The sequence below is a fragment of the Erythrolamprus reginae genome, chromosome 2 (genome assembly GCF_031021105.1).
Source record: "Erythrolamprus reginae isolate rEryReg1 chromosome 2, rEryReg1.hap1, whole genome shotgun sequence".
In the NCBI taxonomy this organism is placed as follows: Eukaryota; Metazoa; Chordata; class Lepidosauria; order Squamata; family Dipsadidae; genus Erythrolamprus; species Erythrolamprus reginae.
Window position 1 is genome coordinate 91873044 of NC_091951.1, and position 25512 is coordinate 91898555.

The 25512-nt window shown below is 44.1% G+C and overlaps 1 protein-coding gene across 3 annotated transcripts in view; it reads left to right on the plus strand.

Moving 5' to 3' along the window:
* The window catches only part of DNAH1 (dynein axonemal heavy chain 1), a 254640-nt gene that overhangs the window by 150530 nt on the left and 78598 nt on the right, over positions 1 to 25512 (plus strand). For all 3 annotated transcript variants that reach the window (XM_070738680.1, XM_070738681.1, XM_070738682.1), the window contains 6 exons: positions 11848 to 11988; positions 12286 to 12446; positions 15998 to 16155; positions 16321 to 16494; positions 18934 to 18972; positions 21778 to 21956. In XM_070738680.1, coding sequence (XP_070594781.1) covers positions 11848 to 11988; positions 12286 to 12446; positions 15998 to 16155; positions 16321 to 16494; positions 18934 to 18972; positions 21778 to 21956 — 852 coding nt within the window. The remainder of the gene's footprint in view (positions 1 to 11847; positions 11989 to 12285; positions 12447 to 15997; positions 16156 to 16320; positions 16495 to 18933; positions 18973 to 21777; positions 21957 to 25512) is intronic.

Sequence of the window (25512 nt, forward strand, 5' to 3'; positions counted from 1 at the left end):
TTCTTCAGAGGTTCAATCATCACTCTCAAATCAAGAGTATGGAATTTTTAACACTGCGGCCATGATTCAAATCACTCAAAAAAAAATCAATTGAGTGCGTTCACAGCTTCACAGAGCACTTTATCTGCTGGAGTCCAAAAATAATTTTCTCACCCTACCATTTTGACCATACAATCAGAACATTTAACTTTGCGATATCAGTAGATAAAATTGCATAATGCATATATTTCCATTAACTAAACCAGCAGAAATATTGTGTATGCATATTGTTGTTTTAAACGGTTATGGAAAGTGGTACAATAATGAACTACAAATATCTAGTTTGAATATTTGTACAGAAAGAACATTTCAGGGTAATATGCTATTTTTCCCAGTACTGAAAGCCCTTTTAAGAATCAGCATTGATATGAATTTTCTAAATAACCATTGGTAACTTATTTCTTGATTACTTTCTCCCTGAATTTTAAATCTAAGAATATTAATTGTAGCTTGTCAGGCAAATGCTGTATAATTAGTAAAGTTTTAAAAGATTGTACATTTTGAAAGGCGCAACAATTGTTTTCACTCTTGAGAAAATGAGACTTCAGAATTTGGCTCCCCCAACCAAACCTCAGTAATAAATCATGGGCTAAATCACATTGCTCAAAAATAGTCTACTTCTATTTTTTAAAAGTAGAATGGATTTCATTACATTTAAAATAACTAAAATGTCACTGTATTTCTCTATCAGATTTTTAAAGTTTTTGACAGAGTATTAGTCAAATTGTTACTGGAAATGCATTTGAAAACAAGTTCATCACTATAATGAATGAGTTATACCTATCAGTAGAAGCAATAATTAGTATAGCAAAGCTATGTAGTATTTCAAATAACCAATCCTAAATTTTAGTAAAGTAAAATAAAGGACAACAACAGAGGCTAAACAAGGGAAAGTTAAAGTTCTAGCAGCAACATTCTATTCACATTTGCCACCAAACTTTCTATTATTTAAGCTTCTAAAATAGAGAAGAAAATGCCTTATTTTCAAGCTTCTGGAAAATAAAACACTGACAAAGTTGCTGATGATCTGCTTGGATAAACCAACAAAATTCTTCAGGTTGGTAATCTTGCTCCAGGCCTGCTCCCTTAATATGAGGCTTCTTTATTCTTTCCTGCTTAGGAAATATGGTATAGGAATACAGTGGTTTGAGTGCTTGAAATTCTCCACTGCATCTGGAAGGAGAGTCCAACATGGGTAATTCACCAATCTTATTGGTAGAGACTGAGTTAATTTAAATATTTAAATATGAGGTAGTCACCGCCCCTCAGCAGCCCCCAATACCTCAGTTTTAAAAACTCAGTCTTAGTGTAGAGACTGTTGAGTTTGCTTCTCTGAGGAAGCATTAATAATAATAATAATAATAATAATAATAATAATAATAAAAATAATAATAATAATATTAATAATTAATTATTTAATTTCTGTTTTTTCTCCCCTTTCTAATTGCAGGTGCAGTGACTCTTGAAAGGGAATTAAGGGGTCTCTGCCCTCCGCGGGCAGAATCACCCCCACCGTTAATCTCCTCGAGCTTCCCTTCCCTCCGTGGGTACCATGCCTAACGAGGAGCACCTCAGCCTAGGGTCCCCGACCTCAGTGGTCATACCCGGCTGTCAGCTGAAGGTGAGGGGGTCCGCCCCCCTCACTGGGAAGCTTGGACTGCAGAATTTCGATGTAGAACTGCAGGATTGCCGCGGAGAATGAAGGCGGCTTGAATTGGCGCCGGGCCAGCGCCTCTCAGCTGTTCGGCGGCCTTTGATTGACGCCGCCGCCGCCGCCTTTGCCGCCGAAGCCGAAAAGCCGTTTGCAGAGCCGGGGAAGCCGCTTGGATCGGCTGGCTCGAAAAAGCGAATGGTGTGGGGGGGGGCATAAATTGCTGGAAGCTCCCTGTGTTGGCGAGGGCGGCAAAAAAGAGCGGGAACGCCATTTTGAATCAACGGATGCCCGCGCCCGCCCTGTTTAGGCGGGTATAAGGTTGCTCTCCGCCCAATCAATGGGCGCGACCAACCTGTCAAACTCAGGCGTAGGCTCTGAAGTGCCAAAACGCCATTTTGAGTGCATTTGCTCAGTGACAGCTCTATCTGTCAGCGTGCTGCAGCTTCTGTTAATAATAGAACAACTGTTAACCGTGAGTAATGGAGGATAAAACCTTAGAGAAAGCATCTTCCCCCATTGTATTGCCTCAGGATAAAGGCAAGGGGAAGTCCAAAGAAAAATCTAAGGCCACAGCCTCTTCTTCAATCAAGGAGGCAGAGAGGCGCATTAAAGCGTTGGAGCAGAAACTGGAGGCAGCCCTCTTAGCTCCAAGAACCGTCTCTCCCTTATTGCAGGCCAGGGATCCACCAGCCTTATCTGTTTTGAGACCCTCAGAGACATTATCAGAGAGAGATTGGTCTCCAGAGAGGCAGCACCCATTTATGCCTCAGGCTGCTCCTCCATCTGGCCTTCAGCTACCAAGGCCAGGGTCTGCCAGCCACTCATTGAAGAGTGCCCCTTCTGCCACCTTTACGCCCACTGCGGCTGGGCTGCGTGTGCAACCAGATACCTGGCAGCAGATGTCCCCTGCCTTACAGGGACTCATTTCTGATGTTTACTCACAAGGGATGGCAGCTGGGGTGCAACAGAATATCCAACACCCCCAGCCAGCACAGCCCAGGAACCTATGGGCTGCACCGCCCCCCTCGGGTATGGGGTCCTGGATGGAGGAGCCGTCACCCCTAGAGGAGGCAGAAAGAGAATTCGACTTTTCGGATGATGAGACAACTCCTGATCCTCCGGTGACAGTTGGACTCTTTAAGGCTCCCCTTTTCAAGATTCTGCTGCATAAAGCTAAGCAGGTGGCAGATTTACCGGGTCCAACCAAGGCTACTGAGGCCTCAGATGACCCTAAGCCTTCGGCAGTATTATTCAAGGAGCCCCAACCCGAGACTGATCATGTGCCATCCTCGGACATATTCAGGCAAAGCATCAAGCGCCCATGGCAGCAGCCTGCAGCAGCTCAAGGCCCTTCGGTCATCGAAAGGAAGTTTTATACTTTAGATGATGACATGGAAAAGCTGCTAGAATTTCTGCCCATAGACCAGCCGGTAATGACTTTGATATCTAAGGCCTTGGTACCATCTGAAACGGGCGACAGCTTGAAACCAGAGGATAGAAAGGCGGAAATTTTACTCAGAAAATCCCATCAAATGGCAAGCTGGGCATTTAGGGCGGCGACCTCAGCTTCATTTTTCAATAGGGCCTCCATAATGTGGTTGCAGGAGGTGCAAGCCCGCCTATCTCCAGACGAAGGTCGCTTACGGCAGGACCTCAGTAAATTATTGGCAGCTGCGCAGTTTTCAGCGGATGCAACTCTCCATGCCGCAAAGTTTTCGGCCAGAGGAATGGCGGCGTCACTTGCATCCAGACGCCTTCTTTGGCTGAGGAGCTGGCCAGCGGACCTAAAGTCCAAGTGGAACCTGGCATCTTCTCCATACCAAGGGGAGAAGCTCTTTGGGGAGGCCTTGGACCCTGTCCTCATTGAGGATAAGGACAAACGTAAGACCCTCCCCAGAGCATACCAGCGCCAGGAGCGTAGACCCAATCCTTACGCTCGCCGTCAGCCCTTTCGTTGGGATTCCTCTTCCTCGGCTAGTCAGACTAATAGGTCATACCCCCAAAATCAGTATGGCCAACCCACCTTTAGAGGGGACCGAGCGGCCTTTCAGGATAGGCCGAGAGGATACCAGCAGTCAAGGCGTCCTTTTAGAGGGAACCAACGTGGCTTCAGGCGCACAAAATGACTTGGCTCCCTTACAGCCCATAGGAGGCAAACTTCAACGCTTCAGTGCCTCCTGGAGGATTACCTCCACCGACAAATGGGCAAGGGCCACAATATCAAGAGGACTGCGCCTGGAGTTCTTGCAGCCCCCGCCAAACCGGTTTGTCACCTGTCCGCTGACGCGAGACCCACTCAAGAGGCGTCATCTTCAACTGGAGATAACGCACCTTCTCAACATACAAGCAATAGAGAAGGTGCCCGAACATGCCAAGGGCACGGGATTTTATTCCGTTGTGTTCCTGGTGCCGAAGTCTTCGGGGGGGTTCAGGATGATATTAAACCTAAAGCTCCTGAATACCTTCATTCGGTATCGCAGATTTCGCATGCACTCCCTGCAGTCGATTTTGGCCTCTGTTCGGCACAACGATTTTCTCACTTCTATCGACCTCAAAGAGGCTTACCTGCATGTTCCGGTTTGGCCAGCTCATCGTCGGTACCTCAGGTTTTGTCTCAACGGGGTCCACTACCAGTACCGTGCCATGCCGTTCGGCCTATCTTCGGCTCCCCGTACTTTTACGAAGCTGATGGACATTCTGACAGCACATCTAAGGGCCCAGTCCATAAGAGTTATGGCATACTTGGACGACATAATCGTTATGTCCAAGTCTATGGCCCAAGCGCAACACCATCTGGCGCTCACACGGGAAACTCTGGAACGGCACGGGTACACGGTCAACGTGGAGAAGAGCCATCTTCATCCCACCACATCAATCCAACACCTCGGCTCCATCATAGACACCGCAGAGGACACGGTCTCGCTAACACCAGAGAGGGTCCTCAATATACGGAGATTGGTAACCAGCCTTTGTCGACAAAGGCAAGTACCGTTGGCGACATTGTCCAAGGTACTAGGGACTATGGTCTCAGCCATAGGGATTGTGCCTTGGGCTCGCCATCATATGAGGGGCCTCCAATGGTTTCTTCTTCCGGCCCAGAGGGACAAGGTGAGTCACTCCCACCGGAAGGTGCGACTCCCAGCTTCAGTCAAGCAGTCGCTGGCATGGTGGTTGTCCCCAGCTTTGATCCAGGGTTCTCCTCTTCGCAGCCACGAACGTGTGATCATCACAACAGACGCGAGCTTGTCGGGCTGGGGCGCTCATATGGGGCCTCATATAGCTCAGGGCCTGTGGTCTCAGGAGGACTTAACCCAGGTCAATATCAACGTTCTCGAACTCAGAGCGGTGTTCTTAGCCCTTCAGGCCTTCGCTCCCTGGGTTCAGGACAGGCATGTCCTGGTTCTGACGGACAACGTGGCCACAAAAGCCCACCTCAACCATCAAGGAGGTACCAGGTCTCATCGCCTCATGGCTCAAGCGACGGACCTCTTCGATTGGGCCGAATCTCATCTGGCCTCTCTGACGGTGGAGCATATTGCCGGGACAAGCAATGTGCAGGCGGACTGGCTGAGCAGGTCCACTCTGGATCCTTCGGAGTGGCAGCTGGACCCTGCACTCTTCAAGCAGATAGTGCTACGATTTGGTCTTCCACGGGTGGACCTGTTCGCCACCCCAGCAAACACCCAATTACAGAGGTTTTTCTCCCGGTTTCCGACGCCAGGGGCGGAAGGGGTCAACGCCCTATGGTCACCATGGCCCCAGGGGTTACTGTATGCCTTTCCCCCCACGTGTCTTATTCAAAGAATATTAGACAAGACAATTCGGGAGGGGGTGGAAATGATCTTAGTGGCTCCATATTGGCCGAGACGGCCTTGGTTTGCAGACCTAGTAGCCCTGTCGGTGTCTCCCCCGTGGAGGATTCCGGACTCCGAGGTAGTGTTGCTTCAGGGGTCAGTTTGCCATCCGGACCCTCAGTGGTTCAAACTGACCGCCTGGCACTTGAAAGGGCGGGTCTGAGACAGCAAGCCTTGCCAGACGAGGTTATATCCACCATTCAGGCAGCACGTCGCCCTTCAACGGTAAGACTCTACCAGGCCACTTGGGCGGCCTTCTGTAACTTTTGTTTGGATCACCACCTTAATCCGGGGGAGGCTTCGGTTGTGTCAATCTTACGATTCCTACAGTCAGGTATAGAGAAAGGGTTAGCCCCGAATACCTTGAAAAGGCATTTAGCTGCTCTGGCAACCATCATCCGGGTACCCCATGCTCGCTCCCTCGCACAAGATCCTTGGATTAGGGATTTTATTAAGGGCGCGATTAACACTCATGCGCCTCCAGTACATAGATTCCCGACGTGGGACCTTTCCCTGGTACTCAAGGCGTTGACGGCTCCTCCTTTCGAGCCGATGAGAACTATTCCAGTACGATTGCTCTCCTTAAAGACTGCCTTTTTAGTGGCAATTACGTCGGCACGCAGAGTGTCGGAGCTGTCGGCCCTGTCTACGCGTGCAGATTTATGTGTATTCCACCCTGATCGGGTAGTTTTGAGGTTAGACCCTACATTTATCCCCAAGGTCAACTCTGGGTTTCATAGGGCTCAAGAGTTAGTGTTGCCGGACTTTTGCACACATGGACAGCACCCTCTCGAGCTGAGATGGCACAAGGTAGATGTTCGGAGGGCCTTGAAAATCTACATCAGACGGACTGGACATTTCAGGAAATCTGAGCGACTGTTTGTGTCCTTTGGTCAGCGATCAATGGGTCTGGCAGTGTCAGCTAGATCCATCAGTCGCTGGCTGAAAGACTGTATTGAGGAGGCTTACAAAGCCCGGTCTCAAGTACCACCAACCGGGGTAACAGCGCATTCCACTAGAAGTGCAGCCACTTCAGTGGCTTGGAGGACTCAGGCGTCCATAGAGGACATTTGCAGGGCGGCTACGTGGGCGTCTCCTACCACCTTTATACGCCATTACAAACTGGACTCAGCGGCTTCGGCGGAAGCTTCGTTTGGGAGACGGGTTTTGCAGCAAGTGTGTTCAACTCCTGCGACCGTAGCTCAGCCTTTTCCCTCCCATGGGCAGTAATCTTTGGCATATCCCATGTTGGACTCTCCTTCCAGATGCAGTGGAGAAGAACCGTTGTACATACCTGAACGGTCTTCTCGATGCACTGGAAGGAGAGTCCAAACCCACCCGGCATGGTTGTTTCGCCAGGTCGCTGGAGTTGGGGATTCAAGTTACACAGTTATGAGGTTATATGGTTATTGTTCAATAAACAGGTTATCCTTAAAATGGTTTCGTTTTTAAAACTGAGGTATTGGGGGCTGCTGAGGGGCGGTGACTACCTCATATTTAAATATTTAAATTAACTCAGTCTCTACCAATAAGATTGGTGAATTACCCATGTTGGACTCTCCTTCCAGTGCATCGAGAAGACCGTTCAGGTATGTACAACGGTTCTTCTGGACAATAGATTAGCAAGCCCATATTCAAGACCTGAGAGATGCCATGGCACGGGTTTGAGCTCTTGTCCTTCTGGCTCCTGCCAGAGACATGAAAGGAGTCCCAACTGGGCATCCCCAGGGCAACAGTGATGTCACTGGCTAATCCTTTCAATCCGTGAGCGCCTCGGCACTCTTGACTTCAAGTGCATGAAATACGGTACAGCATCCTGGAGCTACTGTGTTGTTTCAACATGCACATTTCTCTCCCTCTATTTGAGGGACAGAGTCAAGACCAGTATAGAAGTAATAATTACACTAACGTAGGAATTAAATTAAATTCTTGATAGAATAAAATGAGATAAAGATGAAATTATTAGGATAAAATTACAGAACAAAGAAATTGAAACAGAAAAGTATGCTATAAAATTACAATTAATTCTACAATGCATAATCTAAATACTATAAATCACTCGGACAAATAACTGTAAAAGGCCATAAATAATACTATAATTTACAATATACCGTGAGAATGTAAAGATGTCCTAACACCTTTTCAGCAATGTGTTAAATGTTTGCATCTGTTAAGTCTGCAGTTCCCTGTCTGCAGTATTGTCAAGCCCCACAGCCTTCCTTCCTTTCCAGACTTGTAGGCTGCTCTAATCTGACCAATGTACTATTTCCCAATATGTACAGTATTTGTGATTTTAAAAATGGGACATATTTAGACAAATAAAATCAGTTCATCCTTAGAAAGAATAGTTCTCGCCAACCAGTTCCAGTGGTTTGGCAAAATAACCAGGTTTTCATTAATTTCCTGAAGAATAGGAAAAAGGGGGGTGTTTGTCAAATATTTTATTTGTTTGTGCATGTATTTGATTGTTTGATTTAGACATCATCAGATTCCAATTGACTTGTGGTCATTTACAGAATAAAAACAGAACAATGAATATTCAATCCAGATAAAAGCATAGCAATAAACTTATGACAGATCCAGTCCACATGATCTACCCTGTGTTCTGCCTGACTGGCTCGGCAATGCGTAATAGTCCAAGGAAAAGAAATCAAACACACACGTGCTCTGCTAATCAGCAAACTTGTATTAGATAAACAAAAATGGCTTACTCAAAAAACAGTTCTTAATGTCCGAAAACAATGCAAGGCTTACTTCAGCCGCATGCAAGGCTTACTTCAGCCGCATACAAAAAACAGGGAAAAACAAACAAAGACAACCTGGAATGAGCAAAGACGTTTCAGGAGTCCTTTTGAATCTTTGAAGCAAACAGCAAGTCCCAGAGTTTTCACCTCCCACTTGTCTGAAAAAGCTGGGTTGAAAACTCCAACGGCACAGAAACGTCAAAGCAGGAACCACAAAACAACACAGATAAACAGCCACAGTTTGCCTTGGCCTTTCTTCCCTTTTATCCCTTTAGCCCTCATTAAGGGAACCACACCCAGCCCTAAGTATAAGAACCACACCCAGCCTAGGTGCTCCTATAATGATTTGTAATACTCCTTAAAGCGATCCTTTCTTTGCATAGCTCTTCGGCTACTTAGATCAATACAGTGATACCTTGTCTTACAAACTTAATTGGTTCCGGGATGAGGTTCTTAAGGTGAAAAGTTTGTAAGACGAAACAGTGTTTCCCATAGGAATCAATGGAAAAGCGATTAATGCGTGCAAACCCAAAATTCACCCCTTTTGCCAGCCAAAGCGCCCATTTTTGTGCTGCTGGGATTCCCCTGAGGCTCCCCTCCACAGGAAACCCCACCTCCGGACTTCTGTGTTTTTGCGATGCTGCAGGGGAATCCCAGCAGGGGAATCTCAGCATCGCAAAAATGAGCACTTCACTGGCAACGGAAGTCCAGAGGTGGGGTTTCCCATGGAGGGGAGCCTCAGGGGAATCCCAGCAGCACAAAAACGGGTGTTTTGCTGGCAACGGAAGTCCAGAGGTGGACTATCCCAGCGGCGGCAGTGGGTTTGCAAGGTGAAAATAGTTTGTAAGAAGAGGCAAAAAAAATTTAAACCTCGGGTTTGTATCTCGAAAAGTTTGTATGACGAGGCATTTGTAAGACGAGGTATCACTGTATATTGATCTGCAGAAGAACCCAGGGAGGAAAGACTGTCTGCTGAATCCTGCGTCCCAGTGGCCTCGTCCTCCTGGCTGTCTGCCTCATCTTCCTGGCTGTCTGCCACATCTTCCTGGCTGTCTGCCACATCTTCCTGGCTGTCTGCCACATCTTCTTGGCTGTCAGCCAGGCTTTCACATTCACTTTGTGCCGCGTCTCTCCCATCTGTGGGAGCAACAGCTGGCCCAGGCCCAAACACAACACCCTGTACCTAACAAGATTCTCCAATCACCCTAGCCAAACCTGGGAGAAAAGGCGGGTTTTTAAGGTCTTCCTTCTAGAATGCTATCAAGATGGAAACCATTGGGATTAAGAGAGTCTAGCATAGATCTATTTCAAGCTATTTAACTCTCATCAGTTAGCTATACCCTTCTTCTGGGATTCAAACTTGGCATGTTAGCTTGTCAGGCAGTTGCTTTAACCTCTAAACTACAAGTTCTCCTTCCTGTGTCAGCAGACCCGGGGGGGGGGGGATGTTTTTTCTGTATATATTTTTCTGCATATATTTTTTTGAAAATATATTTATTTATTTATTTATTTATTTATTTTGTCCAATACACAATGAGGGTTTTAGTGAGTATATATCAATATACACATAGTAAAATACATGATGAAGGTTATAGAGGAGATACTCATAGTAAAATATATCTAAGAAAGAATAGAAAAGAAGATATAGGAATAGAATATATAGAATATATAGAATATAGTAACAGAATATATACATATACATATATATATATATATATATATATATATATATATATACATACATATACACATACACACACACACACACACACATATATATATATACATACATACACATATATAGGAATAGAGTATATCACGTAATGCTTTTTCAACTTGGTCTTTAGTGAAGTCTACTTGGGTTAAGTCGTTGAGGGAGTTTGAGGTGCGATTGATGAAATTAGGGGATGAGCCATTGCTGTTAACAAAGACAGAGCCAAAGAAAGAGTTGAAGAGGTTGGCTTTGGATGAATCATCATGGTATTCTTTGTTGTTGGGTCCTTTGAGAGGTGGGATTGGTCTAGAGTCTTTGAGTTTATTGTTGACAAAGTTGTAGAAAGCTCTATTAGATTTGGTGCGTAGGAGGTTTTCCTCTTGTTTGCTGTAGTAGTTAAGGGATTCTGCTTTTATTTGATTGCAAATGCTTTTATATCGGCTTTTGAAGTTGGAAACTTGTCCTTTTTTGTTTTTCCTCCAGAGAGATTTTTTTCTTGTTTGTAATTTTCTTATTGAGATGGGGAGGTTATTTTTTTTGTTTATGGTACATGTTAGAGGTACATGAAGTCTGATAATAATTTTCATTTCGAGTAGGAATGTGTTATAGAGGTCATCAGTAGTGTAGCATTCAGAGAATAGAGTTTTCCAGTTTAATTTACAGTATATTCAGTGAAAAAAGTATATATAGCATCAACGAATTTAAAAATAACAATGAAAGAGAATTTTAAGAGCATTAAGACACTTACACAGCATTAAGTGCTGTTTTCATCTTGTATTGTTATTCTTTCTAATTTCTATTTTTGTTTTGCAAAAATAAAGAGGAAAGTGAGGGAAAGAAATTAACTAGAAATCACACTACCATTATTCAGCAGTTGACTACATAGTTTTAGCACTATAATCTTTTCTAGGGGCTGAAAAAACAAAGAGGGAGAGGGAGATGGAGAGGGACAGGCTGTTAGCTGGAGGCAGTCTGCAAGCCATGGCTTGCTAATTATAAAATAGCTATTAAGAACTAGTCTCCATTCATTACTGCTAAGAATATATTTCAGTCAATGTGCATATCTTCCTAATTCCTTCCTTTTCCTTTTGTTTGGTTTAATTACATACCTTATAAGATTTCACCAGTGTAGGAGGCAGTGTTGATAGATACCAGGTGGTATCTGTGCACCTGCATTCTTATGTGTGGGTATAAAATTGAAGGAGTAATTCTGATAGTTCATGAGAAGGATATAATGATTTTGTTGTTGATTGTTTGCTTGTTTCAGGGGAAGTGGAGGTGGAACCTCAAAAGCTTACTATGTTAGGAGCATCTCTTCCTGCCTCTTTGATTGAGCTGTGGAGATGGCACTAATGGGTCCTAATGGCATCAAAAACAGTGCTCCAGATGGCATTTCTCTTCAAAATATATCTTGTCGTGATTTCATTTTCAAAGTATACTGAAAGTAGGATGGTTTTTAGCGTAAAGTCACTCATACATACATTCCCATTTCCATGTGCGATTTAAATTTTATTTCCCCGCCTCCCCAAATCCAAATTATCTTTGAAAAGAAATCCTCAGTTTGGATGAAGCAGTATTTAGGGAAGAATCAACACAGCCCACTTCCAATTGGACTTAATGTGACTAATATTAATTTGATGAGGGCCAATCACTTTTCACCGCTCTGAGTCTCCGGAGAGAGGCAACATACAAATCTAATAAATTATTATTAATTATTATTATTATTATTTTCCAATAGCACAATAGAATTTTAAGTATTCATACCACGGTAGCTAGAAGGGTAATAACTTACAAGTCCATTTCTATATCTCTCTTTTTCACCAATGCCTCCATCTCTCTTAGGTATGCTGGGAGAATTGGATGACTTCTTCTACAGAGTTTAAAATGGTGCCTGACAGCAGCTATTGTGATATTATTGTACCTACAATGAACACTGTCCAAATGGCGTTCCTCCTAGAAATGTTACTGACTAATAACAAACCGGTATGTATGTGTCATGATTTTCAAATAGATACAATCTAGTATTATACCAATGCAAGCATTCTGTAGCACAATTAGACTATTGGGAGCACTTTTATCAAGTAGCCAGAAACATGACTACAGTTACTGCATTATTCTTGCATTTGTGATTGGCACTGTAATCTAAAAAGTATTTAATCTTTCCAGGTTTTATTTGACTTTTACTGGCAAAAAAGTTATAATTAAGTATCATGTGGAAAAAATGTATATTTGGCAAGTGTACTCACAAATACATAATTACAACTTTCCTTCCCTATATAGGTTCTTTGTATTGGTCCCACAGGAACTGGAAAAACTCTCACTATAGCAGACAAGCTTCTGAAAAACCTGCCACTAGAATATATCAGCCATTTTCTGATGTTCTCTGCTCGAACTTCAGCCAACCAAACCCAAGATCTCATTGACAGCAAACTGGATAAAAGGTACACTGTCTTAAAACAATTCTCTAATTTTCTTCTTTTAAGAACATAAGAACAGCCATGCTGAATTGGGCCAAAGCCCATCGAGTCCAGCATTCTGTGTCACACAGTGGCCCACCAATTATACATGGAGATCTTGAGCAGAAAGAGAAGACAAACCCCTCCCTTTCCCTTGACTCCCAACAAATGGTACCCAAAGGAATCTTGCCCACCTCAACCAACATAGAGGCGGCACATGGACATCCATTTCAATAACCAACTCTTTCTTTGTTTTTACATATATTAGTTGACTTTGCTTTCCAAATCTGCTAAACTGCTTACAGGTAGTCTGCAACTTGTAACCACAATTAAGTCCAACACTTCCATTTCTAAGCAAGACAGTTGTTAAATGTCTTTTATCTTATTTTATGGCTTCTTTCCATGGTTGTAAAGTGAATTGCTCTGATTATGAAGTTAGTAACATGGTTGTTAAGTGAATCTGTCTTCCACATTGCATTTGCTTATCAGAGGATCACAAAAGATGACTCAATGTGTACCAGAGCCCAGCTGAATAAAGCCAGTTAGCCTAAAAGCGTGTGGCATTTTCATACTGGTTTAGGTCCGGGAGCTCAGACCATTGAGAGAAAGTCAGTGCTTGGAGCTTAAAAGACATTTAACAACCGTCTTGCTTAGTCTCCCAGCATCCCACTATTTAGGTTCATATTTAGGTGAGCCACACCTTTCCCCCCCTGGCTGGCCTCACCCTGTCATCAGTCATGCATTACCCTGGATGATGGGGCGCCGCCCAGCCATTCCTTGACCCGGAACAGGTGATTGTCAGGCCAGAACAGCTTGTTGTTGCTTGGAGCTTCTGAACCTGCCAGTGTTTTTTTCTCACATCACCATGCCTCCCCACTTCGCAGCTGAGCCCCATTTTATTTTATTTATTTATTTATTACTTGGATTTGTATGCCGCCCCTCTCCGAAGATTCGGGGCGGCTCACAACATGTAGAAACAAATCATAAGTAATCAAACAATTTAAACATATATAAATTAAACGTGCCCAGGGGGAGATGTTTCAATTCCCCCATGCCTGACGGCAAAGGTGGGTTTTAAGAAGTTTACGGAAGGCAGGAAGAGTAGGGACAGTTCTAATCTCCGGGGGGAGTTGGTTCCAGAGGGCCGGTGCCGCCACAGAGAAGGCTCTTCCCCTGGGGCCCGCCAACCGACATTGCTTAGTTGACGGGACCCGGAGAAGGCCCACTCTGTGGGACCTAATTGTTCGCTGGGATTCGTGCGGCAGGAGGCGGTCTCGGAGATATTCTGGTCCAGTGCCATGAAGGGCTTTAAAGGTCATAACCAACATTTTGAATTGTGACCGGAAACTGATCGGCAGCCAATGCAGACTGCGGAGTGATGGAGAAACATGGGCATACCTAGGTAAGCCCATGACTGCTCTCGCAGCTGCATTTTGCACGATCTGAAGTTTCCGAACACTTTTCAAAGGTAGCCCCATGTAGAGAGCATTACAGTAGTCGAACCTCGAGGTGATGAGGGCATGAGTGACTGTGAGCAATGAGTCCCGGTCCAGATAGGGCCGCAACTGGTGCACCAGGCGAACCTGGGCAAACGCCCCCCTCGCCACAGCTGAGAGATGTTGTTCTAATGTGAGCTGTGGATCGAGGAGGACGCCCAAGTTGCGGACCCTCTCTGAGGTGGTCAATAATTCCCCCCCCCCAGGGTAATGGACGGACAGATGGAGTTGTCCTTGGGAGGCAAAACCCACAGCCACTCCGTCTTATCCGGGTTGAGCTTGAGTCTGTTGACACCCATCCAGGCCCCAACAGCCTCCAGGCACCGGCACATCACTTCCACCGCTTCGTTGACTGGGCATGGGGTGGAGATGTAAAGCTGGGTATCATCCGCATATTGATGATACCTCACCCCATGTCCTTGGATGATCTCGCCCAGCGGTTTCATGTAGATGTTAAATAGCAGGGGGGAGAGCACCGACCCCTGAGGCACCCCACAAGGGAGAGACCTAGGAGTCGACCTCTGTCCCCCCACTAACACCGACTGCGACCGGCCAGAGAGGTAGGAGGAGAACCACTGAAGAACAGTGCCTCCCACTTCCAACCCCTCCAGCCGGTGCAGAAGGATACCATGGTCGATGGTATCGAAAGCCGCTGAGAGGTCAAGGAGCACCAGGACAGAGGATAAACCCCTGTCCCGGGCCCGCCAGAGATCATCCATCAACGCGACCAAAGCAGTTTCCGTGCTGTAACCGGGCCTGAAACCCGACTGCTGGGGACCTAGATAATCGGCTTCTTCCAAGGACCGCTGGAGTTGGAGTGCCACCACCTTCTCAACAACCTTCCCCATAAAGGGAAGGTTGGAGACTGGACGGTAGTTATTAAGCACAGCTGGGTCCAGGGAGGGCTTCTTGAGGAGGGGCTGCCTTCATTGCCACTGCAATTTTCCCTACACCTCCACATCACTGATGCTCCAGTGCTTTTGTTGCCATGGTTCCAATACCCCCCTTCATCAGTGCTCCGTCCCACCACATCACGGCAAACCCCAGACATCAGGGTTTTACAATATGATCAGGACACTGCATCCATCAGTTGCCAAGCAGTCAAATATTGGTCGAAAGACCATAAGAATGCTGCAATGGTCGTACATGTGAAAAATGGTAATAAGTGCTGTTGTAACTTATAACAGTAAGTGGAGATCTATCTATAATGTAAAAGCTTGAAGTAAGCAGCAAAATGTTAAGGAATGACTTCTCCTGTGATCTGTGGCAAAAAGAAACCTTGGAATTAATAATATGGGCAAAAGAATATTGGAGAAATACAGCCCCTGGAATTGTATCCCATTGTATCAATAATTGTCTTTTATAACATTATTTCTTACTGTTCAGAATTGTTTTTTAATCAAATCACATAGTGGTAAAAACACGTGATTATTGATATGCACTCAAACATTATATATGACATTAATTGTTTATGACATGCATTTCTGTGAAATTGTGGATATAAGTTACACCTACCTTATTGTGTTATTAAGAAATGTTGGAGAGCTGCAGAAAATCTGAACTAAGATGTGTGAAGTATCTGAACAATAAATCACTTTTCTCTTACAATAAATTCTTACTGTTGGCAGTGGGAGCATATACCAGTAATTCTGCAGACCCATGGCAGAAGAGAGCATAGCCTCCCATTAGAGATCACACTAGTCCCAACTTCTAGAAATTGAATTCTGTATTGGAGAGCCTTCTCCTAAGGTCATACGCCACGCCATCATTTACCATTTTAGATTTTTTTTGTTTTGTTTGTTCATTTAGTTGGAGGGTTTTATGATTTTTTGTTGTTGAACTGTAACCCTACAATGGATGTTTTTAATTTTTTGCCTTATACTTTATGTACACTGCAAGAATATATATATATATATATATATATACACACAGTATATGTCAATATATATTTATTAAATATAATAAATATATCTCCAACAAGGATTATCAAGTATCATGTATTCCACCCAGTAATTTTTATTTTTGTCTTGTTAAATGCAGGCGTAAGGGAGTTTTTGGGCCCCCACTTGGCCGGTATTTCATTTTTTTCATTGATGATCTGAACATGCCAGCCTTAGAGACCTATGGTGCACAACCACCGATTGAGCTTCTTCGGCAGTGGATGGATCACAAAGGCTGGTATGATAGGAAACAAATTGGTAAGATACAAGTTCTGCATCTAATTTCTATACAAAAACACTGTTTGTTATTCAGGTCAGTTTTAATTCTACACTGGTCTACTTATATACAGTAGCTGACTGCTGGGGTTTGTGTTTTAATGTTGATGTTTCATTAATCTTGGGCATGCATTTGCTCATTTTTAGGTACCTTTAAGAAATTAGTGGATATTAATTTTATTGGTGCCATGGGACCACCAGGAGGAGGAAGAAATGCAATTACACCACGCCTTACACGCCACTTTAACTTTCTCTCATTCACTGAGATGGAGGACAGCAGCAAGAAGAAAATCTTCTCCAATATTCTTGGCAGCTGGATGGGTGGGTTATATGAAGAAAGGTTTTTGCTCTTTCTCTTTTTTATCTCTCTTATTAGGCTATCTGTAACTTTATATCCTGTTGATCCAAAAGATTGTTATTTGGACTGCTAGTCCTGTCTGGGCAGACAGTGAAATCATAATAGAATCTACAAAGCAATCCTATGCTATTTATTATCTTTTTTTCAAGAATACTGTCAGATACTGCCAGATAAATGTGACATTGTCTATACAGTATTCTTATTGTATAGAATATTACCTGAGTGAGAGGCAAAATCAGGCCACTGAAAAGTAAGACATTTTACATCATCTCAGGTTTTTATGTACTTGAGGAAATCCCTCCTCAAGAGGGATGTGTAGAGATATGTACATCCTCTATGTAGGAAAAATACATTTAAGTTTCCTGGATTCCTAAGTTTATTACCTCCACAATGCATGGAACATTTAAGTGGTTATTAAAAATCCCCCTACATTCTGCCATTTGTAAGGTCTGATGCCTGTGTTTATGACTTTTATAGCATCTCCCCCTGTCTCTCTTTCTCAATTCCGTGTTTGCCATTACAGAGAGTTACTACAGTGTTCCCTCGCTTTTCGCAGGGGATGCGTTCCGAGACCGCCCGCGAAAGTCGAATTTCCGCGAAGTAGAGATGCGGAAGTAAATACACTATTTTTGGCTATGAACAGTATCACAAGCCTTCCCGTAACATTTTAAACCCCTAAATTGCAATTTTCCATTCCCTTAGCAACCATTCAGATTATTACTCACCATGTTTATTTATTAAAGTTTATTAAAAAAAAATTTTTATTAAAGGCAGACAAAAGTTTGGTGATGACATATGACATCATCGGGTGGGAAAAACCGTGGTATAGGGAAAAAACCCGCAAAGTATTTTTTAATTAATATTTTTGAAAAACCATGGTATAGACTTTTCGCGAAGTTCAAAGCCGCGAACATTGAGGGAACACGGTATATGTTGTCCTACATAAATTTATAAGCATGGTGGCAGTCAGTTTTCACTTAGCAACTGTGTCACCTCAGGAGCTAGGTACCTGCCCCAATTGCCGTCAGTAAACTGCAATGGTGCTCTGTGGCAGGCAGCACAGCAAGAAACAGCGGCTGAGCTGGAATCTGTGGTGGCACTGCAGCCGGCTGCTAGATTGCAGATGGCAGTAGGACACAGGCTGGTTGCTGTGCTGACTGTTGAGTTGCAAAAGGGGGGTGGGGCTGCAGCCGGCTTTGGATCTGACCCCAGGATCGTTGAGGCATATTGAGGCCATGGTGGTCCCGAAAATAGGTGGAGCACATGGTGCTGGCATCCACGGGCACTGGACCCACCCCTGGTCAGGATAGAATCCCCAGCCTGGGAGGACTACATTTCTCAGGGGGTAGCATGAAGCATTCCCCAGGCCGGCTGCGTCTGCTGTTTCCCTCCTACAGGACGACTATCTGTACTGAGAAAAAGGCTCTTCATTTCCAGGATATAGTAAGGAAGCTGGAAATGCAGAAGAAAAATACTTTCTTCCTGAATCACCAGCTAACTCTGTTTGACAGCTGCTAGGTAATGAAGAGGGGATTGCAACTTCTCTTCTCTACAATTTTCTCTTGCTCATCCCAGATCTGTAGGTGAGTACAAGATAAACAATGTGTTCTTGTCTTTATGAGCAAGAGGACACTGCAACCTAGCACAGTTTGTACTCTATTTCCACTCCCTAATCTCATACAAATGCATTTGAAGCCAATCTGTAATCACCTTCAGAGCACTGAAAGGTTCTTTTTGTGGGGAAAGTGGGAGCAAGAAGGTGCATGTGTTCGCCATCTTAATTTACTCATAAAAATAAAGGCAGGATACAAATAATAAAATAAAAAAATCCTACCATAAACTTTTCAAAACACTCTCTGGATAGCCATAAAAGACTTTTTAAAAAACTTTTTTTAAAAATAGCACTTAAAAATTATAGTACCCACTGAGCATCATAGCTCCTGGGGTAAAAAAAATTATTTTGCTTCCATTTCCTCTACATTTTCATTATGTATAGTGTACACACTGTTACCTAGGAAGCTTTCTACAACTGAGTGCCATTGCTTCTGTTTTTATTAAATCAGAAATTGGAGCTATAAAAAGAAAGACACTGAGTTTGAACAACTTCTTTCAAAGGGGGTTGCAAAACTTACTCAAAATAATAAAAATCTGGTCCGTAGTCTGTTTTACTTCTCTAACAGACTTAGGTTGAAACTGAAAGTTTGCTTGCACCCAAAAGCTGAAAAATATGGGGATGCATGGCAAAACAAGAGCAGAACCAAAGTAAAAATCAACTTTTCAGATAGGGTCAACAAGTTTCCTACCAAGGTAGACTGTCCTTGGGGCAAAATAACTTTCCTTCCTCTTTCTATTTTGAAGATGTAACTTTTTCTTTTAAAAGTTCTTTTTTCCTTGTTTTTTAGATGGAAAACTAGGAGAGATATGTTACAGAGAGCCAGTCCGTAAGTAATTTAAGATATGAATTATGTTAGTGGTACATTTTAGAAATATAGTGTTTCAGTTATTTTTTAATTTTGAATGGTGTCCTTTAGATTTGTGCTTCATTAAGCAAGGAATTTGTACACAAGAGATTATAGCATTAATAATGCTATATCAATTATAAATATAATACTGTATTGCAGACTGATTACATATAACAGCCTGATAAAGCAGCATCAATGTTGCATTCAAATATCTGCAAGAAATATCACTTACCTGCAAATAAGAACTGATGGGATCACAAACAGGCAAAATAATAAAATATGAAGAAGCTAATCTGCTCTGAGAATTAAATATTCAAACAGACAAGCACTTGTCATATAATACCCCAAACTTAACAATTGTTGAAAAGAAAGATAAGTAAATCTGGATGACGGATGTTGCAAAACCAAGAGATGAGAGAAAAGATAAGGGAGATAATTACAAAATGGAAAGACCTGTAAATAGAAGTAGATTGACTATGGCAAAAGAAAGCCAAGGCACTATCAATAGTATTACATGCTATATGTGCAATCTCAAAACATCTGGAGCAAAACCTGAACATTATTGACATTGACAAAATTGTCATCAGTCAATTGGAAAAGGTTGCCTTTCTTGGAACAGCTTATATCCTGTGATGATACCTTAACACTATTAAACAACAAATTCTGTTTATTCCAAGTTCTTGAGAAAGACTCAATAGATGGATAAAAATGCCAAATCCAGTCTAAAGAAATGGCTGATAATAATACCGAAAAGTCACCAGAACTCATGTGTCCTCACTTGAAATATTGCAAGATTTCATGAATGAAGAAAAGGAAGCATTTACCAAATATAGTATCTCTAGTAGGGTTTAGGACAAGTGAACATGGCCAACTCACCATAGCCAACTCATTGCAGCCAACCTGCCATGGCTAACTTGCCATGCAACAACTTGCCACAGGACAAAAGTTACACTAGTATCAAATAAATTGTGGAATAGAATCATTAAAGAAAGGGTGCAAAAGGAGGAACAAGATGAAATCTGAATGACACAAATTTAAATATTTTTAATTATTTTTAATACTTAAATTGAATTGTTAAATTGTCCTGCAGCGAGTTTAGTAGTGGGTTCTGAATTAGTTTGCTAATTTTTGCATGTGCAGAAACATCCTGGGTAGGTGAGCAGAGCCTCCTGATGCTGCTACTACCGGTTCTAAGAACTAGTCCGAATTGGGAGCACCCCACTGCTGAGTGAGTTGTCCCACAGTGAGTTGGCACAGACAGTTGTCCTCCCGCAACTGGGCCAGTAGGCCGAGCGAATTAGCCACACCAAGATGTCCCATTCCACTGTAGATAGTGGTGGGATTCAAATTTTTTGACTACCAGCTCTGTGGGCATCACTCATGTCAAGGGGCGCCTTGCCTGGCCTCTCCTCACCTCAAAGGCTTCAACAAGATAACAAGATTTTATGGATTTTTATTCTTTAGATTTCTCAGAATTCACTTTTTCAGGTTTATATTAACAGTGCAACAGTGACTTTTTGGTCTGTAAGGGGCGTGCATAAGCTCACCACTGTGCCTACCGTCCCTGTCCTATTGTCTTCTTTTGTTACTTTTTATCATTACTTATCTAATGTTTTATTTGTACAAATTATCACCCTATAATTGTTTGACAAAATAAATAAATAAATAAAATAAATAAAACTTCCACTTTGTCTTGACCTTCCTTTCTATCTTCTTTCATATATTTGATTTGAAACACAAACCCCTTCATTCTCTATATGACTAAACCATTTTAAGGTACTTCTTTTGTATTTATATCCAGTGTTTATATTCTCTCGTGTATATATTGTGCATTCTTCTTCAGCATTCATCCTTTCTTGATTCTCTTTTGTTTAAATGCACACACTCAACCCATCCCCACTGCATTTCATTTCATTTTTCTTTCTCCTAATAACCAGCTCTCACTTCCTTATACAAAGAAGGCAGAAGCATGCTCTTAAATGTAAATTTTGTCTTCCTTCAATAAACATTCATCCCTCACAATGAACCATATTATATGCAGTCTCTTTTTGTTAGCACTTTCCTGTCTTAAATTTTCTTCATTCATATCCCATTTAAGGAAACATTCTACCAAGATGCACAAATTCCCCTGTTGACTCTGTTTTTTCCCCATTTATGCATAAGAAGCAATTATTCACTCCATTTTCCCTGTCAAACATAAATACCTTGGTCTTTTATGAATTAAGTTACATGCATAAGTCATGCCATCAAATCTCTGCCATCACCACAAGAATTCCTTATATACTTATCTATGAATACTTTAAATAAATAAGCAGACATCACACATTCTACTCTTAGGGAAGTTGCATTGACTGCTTTTTCCCTTGACTATTCACCACATCTATTAAATAATGGGCAACCAGAAGTGGACCACAGAAATGGAGCCAAATCTTCCAAAATCTAAGTTATTAATCATGTTGATAAACATGATTATCAAATGAACCAAGAAAGAAGTTAACTAGTGAGGTTTGGGGTGGGGTGGGGGGCTGGGAGAGCAGAATTCCAACTTGGCATGACCAAATATAATGTCAGCAGTTTAAACTCAGACTGAAAAAAACATTGAACAACAAATAAAGCTTAGATTCGGGAATAAAGGCAATAGGATATTTTCTTAAACTATTTGTGAAATAATTATCTTGCTTTGTCCTATGCCAGGTTTCTATATTGTCATGCAACCAATATTCATTTTATCTCTCTTGAGAAGTCCTCCCTGCAAGACTGATTAGAAATTTTGTTTTCTTTTAGCTGGATGTCCTCAAATAGCAAATCTAAATGAACCTCTCGTTGATGCTACAATTCACGTATATTCAACCATCACATCCCAACTGTTGCCCACTCCAGCAAAATCTCATTATACATTTAATTTAAGGGATCTATCCAAGGTTTTCCAAGGAATGCTGATGGCAGATCCAGCTAAAATTGTGGTGAGTGCTGTTTTCATAACATTGGCTGGAATGCCTACCAAAAAGGACTTAATTTATAATTAATTTTTCAATTAAGCAGTGTCTGATCATTATCCTTTTCTATATCTCATAGATCATATTAAAAACGTGTTTTTTTTTAATTAGAAATTCACATTGACTTTGCTTAAAATGTATTTGAGATTTTTAAAAAATGAAATAGTTTTTTTCCCTAGGTTTAGTGATATCAGCAAATGAATCACATCCGTATGATTTAGCCAACCATTTTTATCTAAACTATACATGATTAATATGAAATGGCAAACTCTATCTGAGTTTGAAGGAATAATTTGGATACGTAGGACCAATATATACCAGGTTTTTGTTTATTAGTTCATTACAGTGTTAATAATTTAATAAGCATAACAAATTAAGAAATAGAGTATCGTACATTTTAAAATGTTAGATTCTGTATAATGTGAGAATATTTATTTTAACCTTCTTTAAGAAAAATTCTACTAATTACTATTTTCAGTCTGAGTTGCTGGTTGTTTAGACCAGTGCCTGTGGAGATTCTCAAATTATCTAGGTCATGGTTGTCCCAAAAGTGCTTTTTTTTTCCAAGAGGCAACTGGGCTTTGCGGCGCAGGCGGAGTAACAGTCGGACAACAGTAATGGGTATAAATAGGGTCACTTTTATTAACTCAACTTAATTAACTAATTAACCAAATAAGCCCACGTGACCTGCAGTGGTGCATAAACTCAAATGGGGGCGGAGTTAACTTCAACACAAACTCAACTGAGCAACTTCAGGGCGAAAGCTCCATGCCTGGGTGCAGGGTCATGGTAAAATTACACCTGCGCCCTGCCCCTGGCTACGCCCCCTTGGCGTGTGGGATGGCTCGCCACTGGTCACCGATAATATCCATGCAGCGAGCCACAGGAGAAACCCCCCTCAACGAACCCAGGCCGGTCGAGCCCTGTAATCCGCGAGGAAGATCCCCCCTTCACCTCAGTAGAGGTGACCCTAAAGGAGATCACCGTTGCTGCTTACGCCCATTTCCGCCCCCTATCGGCCACAGCAGGGGGTGAAATTTTAATTTATTCCCCCTGCTCCCCCCCCCTGCACATGAGTGTGCAGGCACCTCTGCAGGTCCGCTAGAAATTTGTCATTACCCCTTTCTGACAGATGAACTCCATCCTGCCTATATAAGTCCCTGAGGGATGCCCGAATGTCGGGGTGGTCGATCACCCCACCCCCTTCACGGAGTAACCATTTCCTGACTGCTCGATTGACCCTCTTCCTAGCCCCGTCGACGGCCCTGGGATTTCTAGCATGTCTCCAAACCCTACGGGGCAAAATGTTGGACCAGAGGATGCGGGTGTCCGGCCACCGCTTCCAAATAACCTGCAATCCATCCCAAATGTGCCACAGCAAGTCAACGCCCGTAATAGCACCCAGGTCATTGCCTCCCAAATGCAAGACCAACCATCCCGGCACCCCCTGCACCTTCCCGCTGTTGAACAGCAAGGGAAGTAGCTCCAACCATCGTAGGCCTCTACGACCCAGCCATTGCACCCTAACATGCCGGTCCAGCTGCAACTGCGTGCCTGGCGTTGTCTCCTGGGCCCGCCGCTCGGCCCAGTATACCATGCTGTGGCCACAGATCAGGACTCTACAGGCCCCCTGCACGTCATCTAAAAAGTGGGGGGGGGGGAGAGACAAAAACAAAGTAGCATTAGAATCGGCCACCTGGGCCGCGCCCTGTCCCGCCCCTACTCACCTAAGGACGGATGTAGGCCCGGAACGCCGTAGAACGCCAACGGCCCACCGCGCGTATGTCTGGCGTGCTGAAACCAACTTCGGCTGCAAAAGAGGCTGCGCCAATCCTGAAAGAGTGCGTCCCGTAACGCCTGGGGTCCAGGCCCATCCGGGCCAGGGCCTTGGTTGCCACAGCCCAGAACTGGTACCTAGTGAGAGGGTCCCCGGATGCATGGCAGAAAAGCGGGCCGGGGTAGCTTCCCCGGATGCCCCAATACGATGAGATTGCCCCCACCGGGCACACCTTCCTCTGGCTGGTCTTGGAAAGCTGGACCGTCACGCCCCGGCCCCTCTGATCTGTTTTGGAGCAGCGCAGACGAAGGAAAACTGAGCCCCGCCGAAATCGAATGTCCCTAGCTGTAAAGGCGCGGCCAGAGTGATCGAACTTGGAAGCCGCCAAAACCTCGCTTATACGAAACGCACCAAAAAACAACGTAACCGCAACCGCGCGGTAAAGGGCTGCCTCATACTGGGAGCGACACAGCTTGTCCCACAAGTCACCCAAAACCCGTAAATGGGCCAACTTGAGGGGGCGTCTCCTATCACCCCGGGGCAGGCCCCTCTCCCTGACCCACCCCTCCAATGCCTTTCTAATCCTGAAGTCACCTGTGTTATCCACGAAACCCCTGGACTTGGCTATGAAAGCCAGGCCGGCCAGTTTGCCCCGAATAGTGCGGGCCGACAACCCCCGGCGTTTACTAAGGGAACAGAACTCCAGCAAGTGCTCCACCGGGGCCGGCCAAAGCTGGTCGTACCGCTTATCCTGACGAAAAACCCAAAATTCCCTACCTGCCCGCTGGTAGGACCTCCTGGTACTTGCTGCTATGGACAGGTCGATTGCCCTGTTCACGTCGGCTCTCCAATCCGCCACAGGAGCGGGGGGGGTGCCTCCGGTTGTTCCGCGGCCTGTGGGGCAAGCAGCCGGAACCTAGCCAACTGCCCCCTTGACAAGGCATCTGCTACCCCATTCCTGATCCCCGGGACATGGTGTGCCCGGAAAAGCATGTTCCGGGCCAAGCACCTAACCACCATGTGACGCACCAAACCCATCACTCTCTCGTTCTTGGAAGAAAGTGTGTTGACGACATGTACAACCGCCATGTTGTCGCACCAAAAATGTATCGTCCTATCGGTGAAGCTAGGGGACCACAGCTCGATAGCCACGACAATTGGGAACAGCTCCAAGAACGTCAAGTCCCTGCACACTGCGGTGCCCTGCCACTCTTGAGGCCAGTCTGCCCTAAACCACCTATCCTTCCAGACCACCCCAAAACCAACTGCTCCGGCTGCGTCGGATTTCACTTGGAAGTCGCCTTTCAACAACATGTCCTGTCTCCAGAAGGAGACCCCATTATACATCTGCAAAAATTCCTGCCACACCCCCAGGTCCTTCCTTACGCTAGCTGTCAAGCGGATTCTGTGGTGCGGCTTGGAGAGGCCGGCCGTTGCCTGGTAAAGCCTAAACATAAATGCCCTACCTGGCGCTATTACCCTGCAAGCGAAGTTCAACATACCCGCCAGTTCCTGCACCTGCCTAAGGGTCACCCTTCTGGCGGCCCTAACAACCCTAACTGTGTCCCGAAGCTTCGCTAGTTTGTCGTCCGGAAGCCGGCAGGTCTGGGCAACTGAGTCCACCTCAATGCCCAGGAATGTAAGCCTAGTGGTGGGCCCCTCGGTCTTCTCATGCGCCAAAGGCACGCCGAGGTCCCCGCACAAACCCTGAAAACCTGCCATTCCCCGCTGGCATTCGTCGGAACC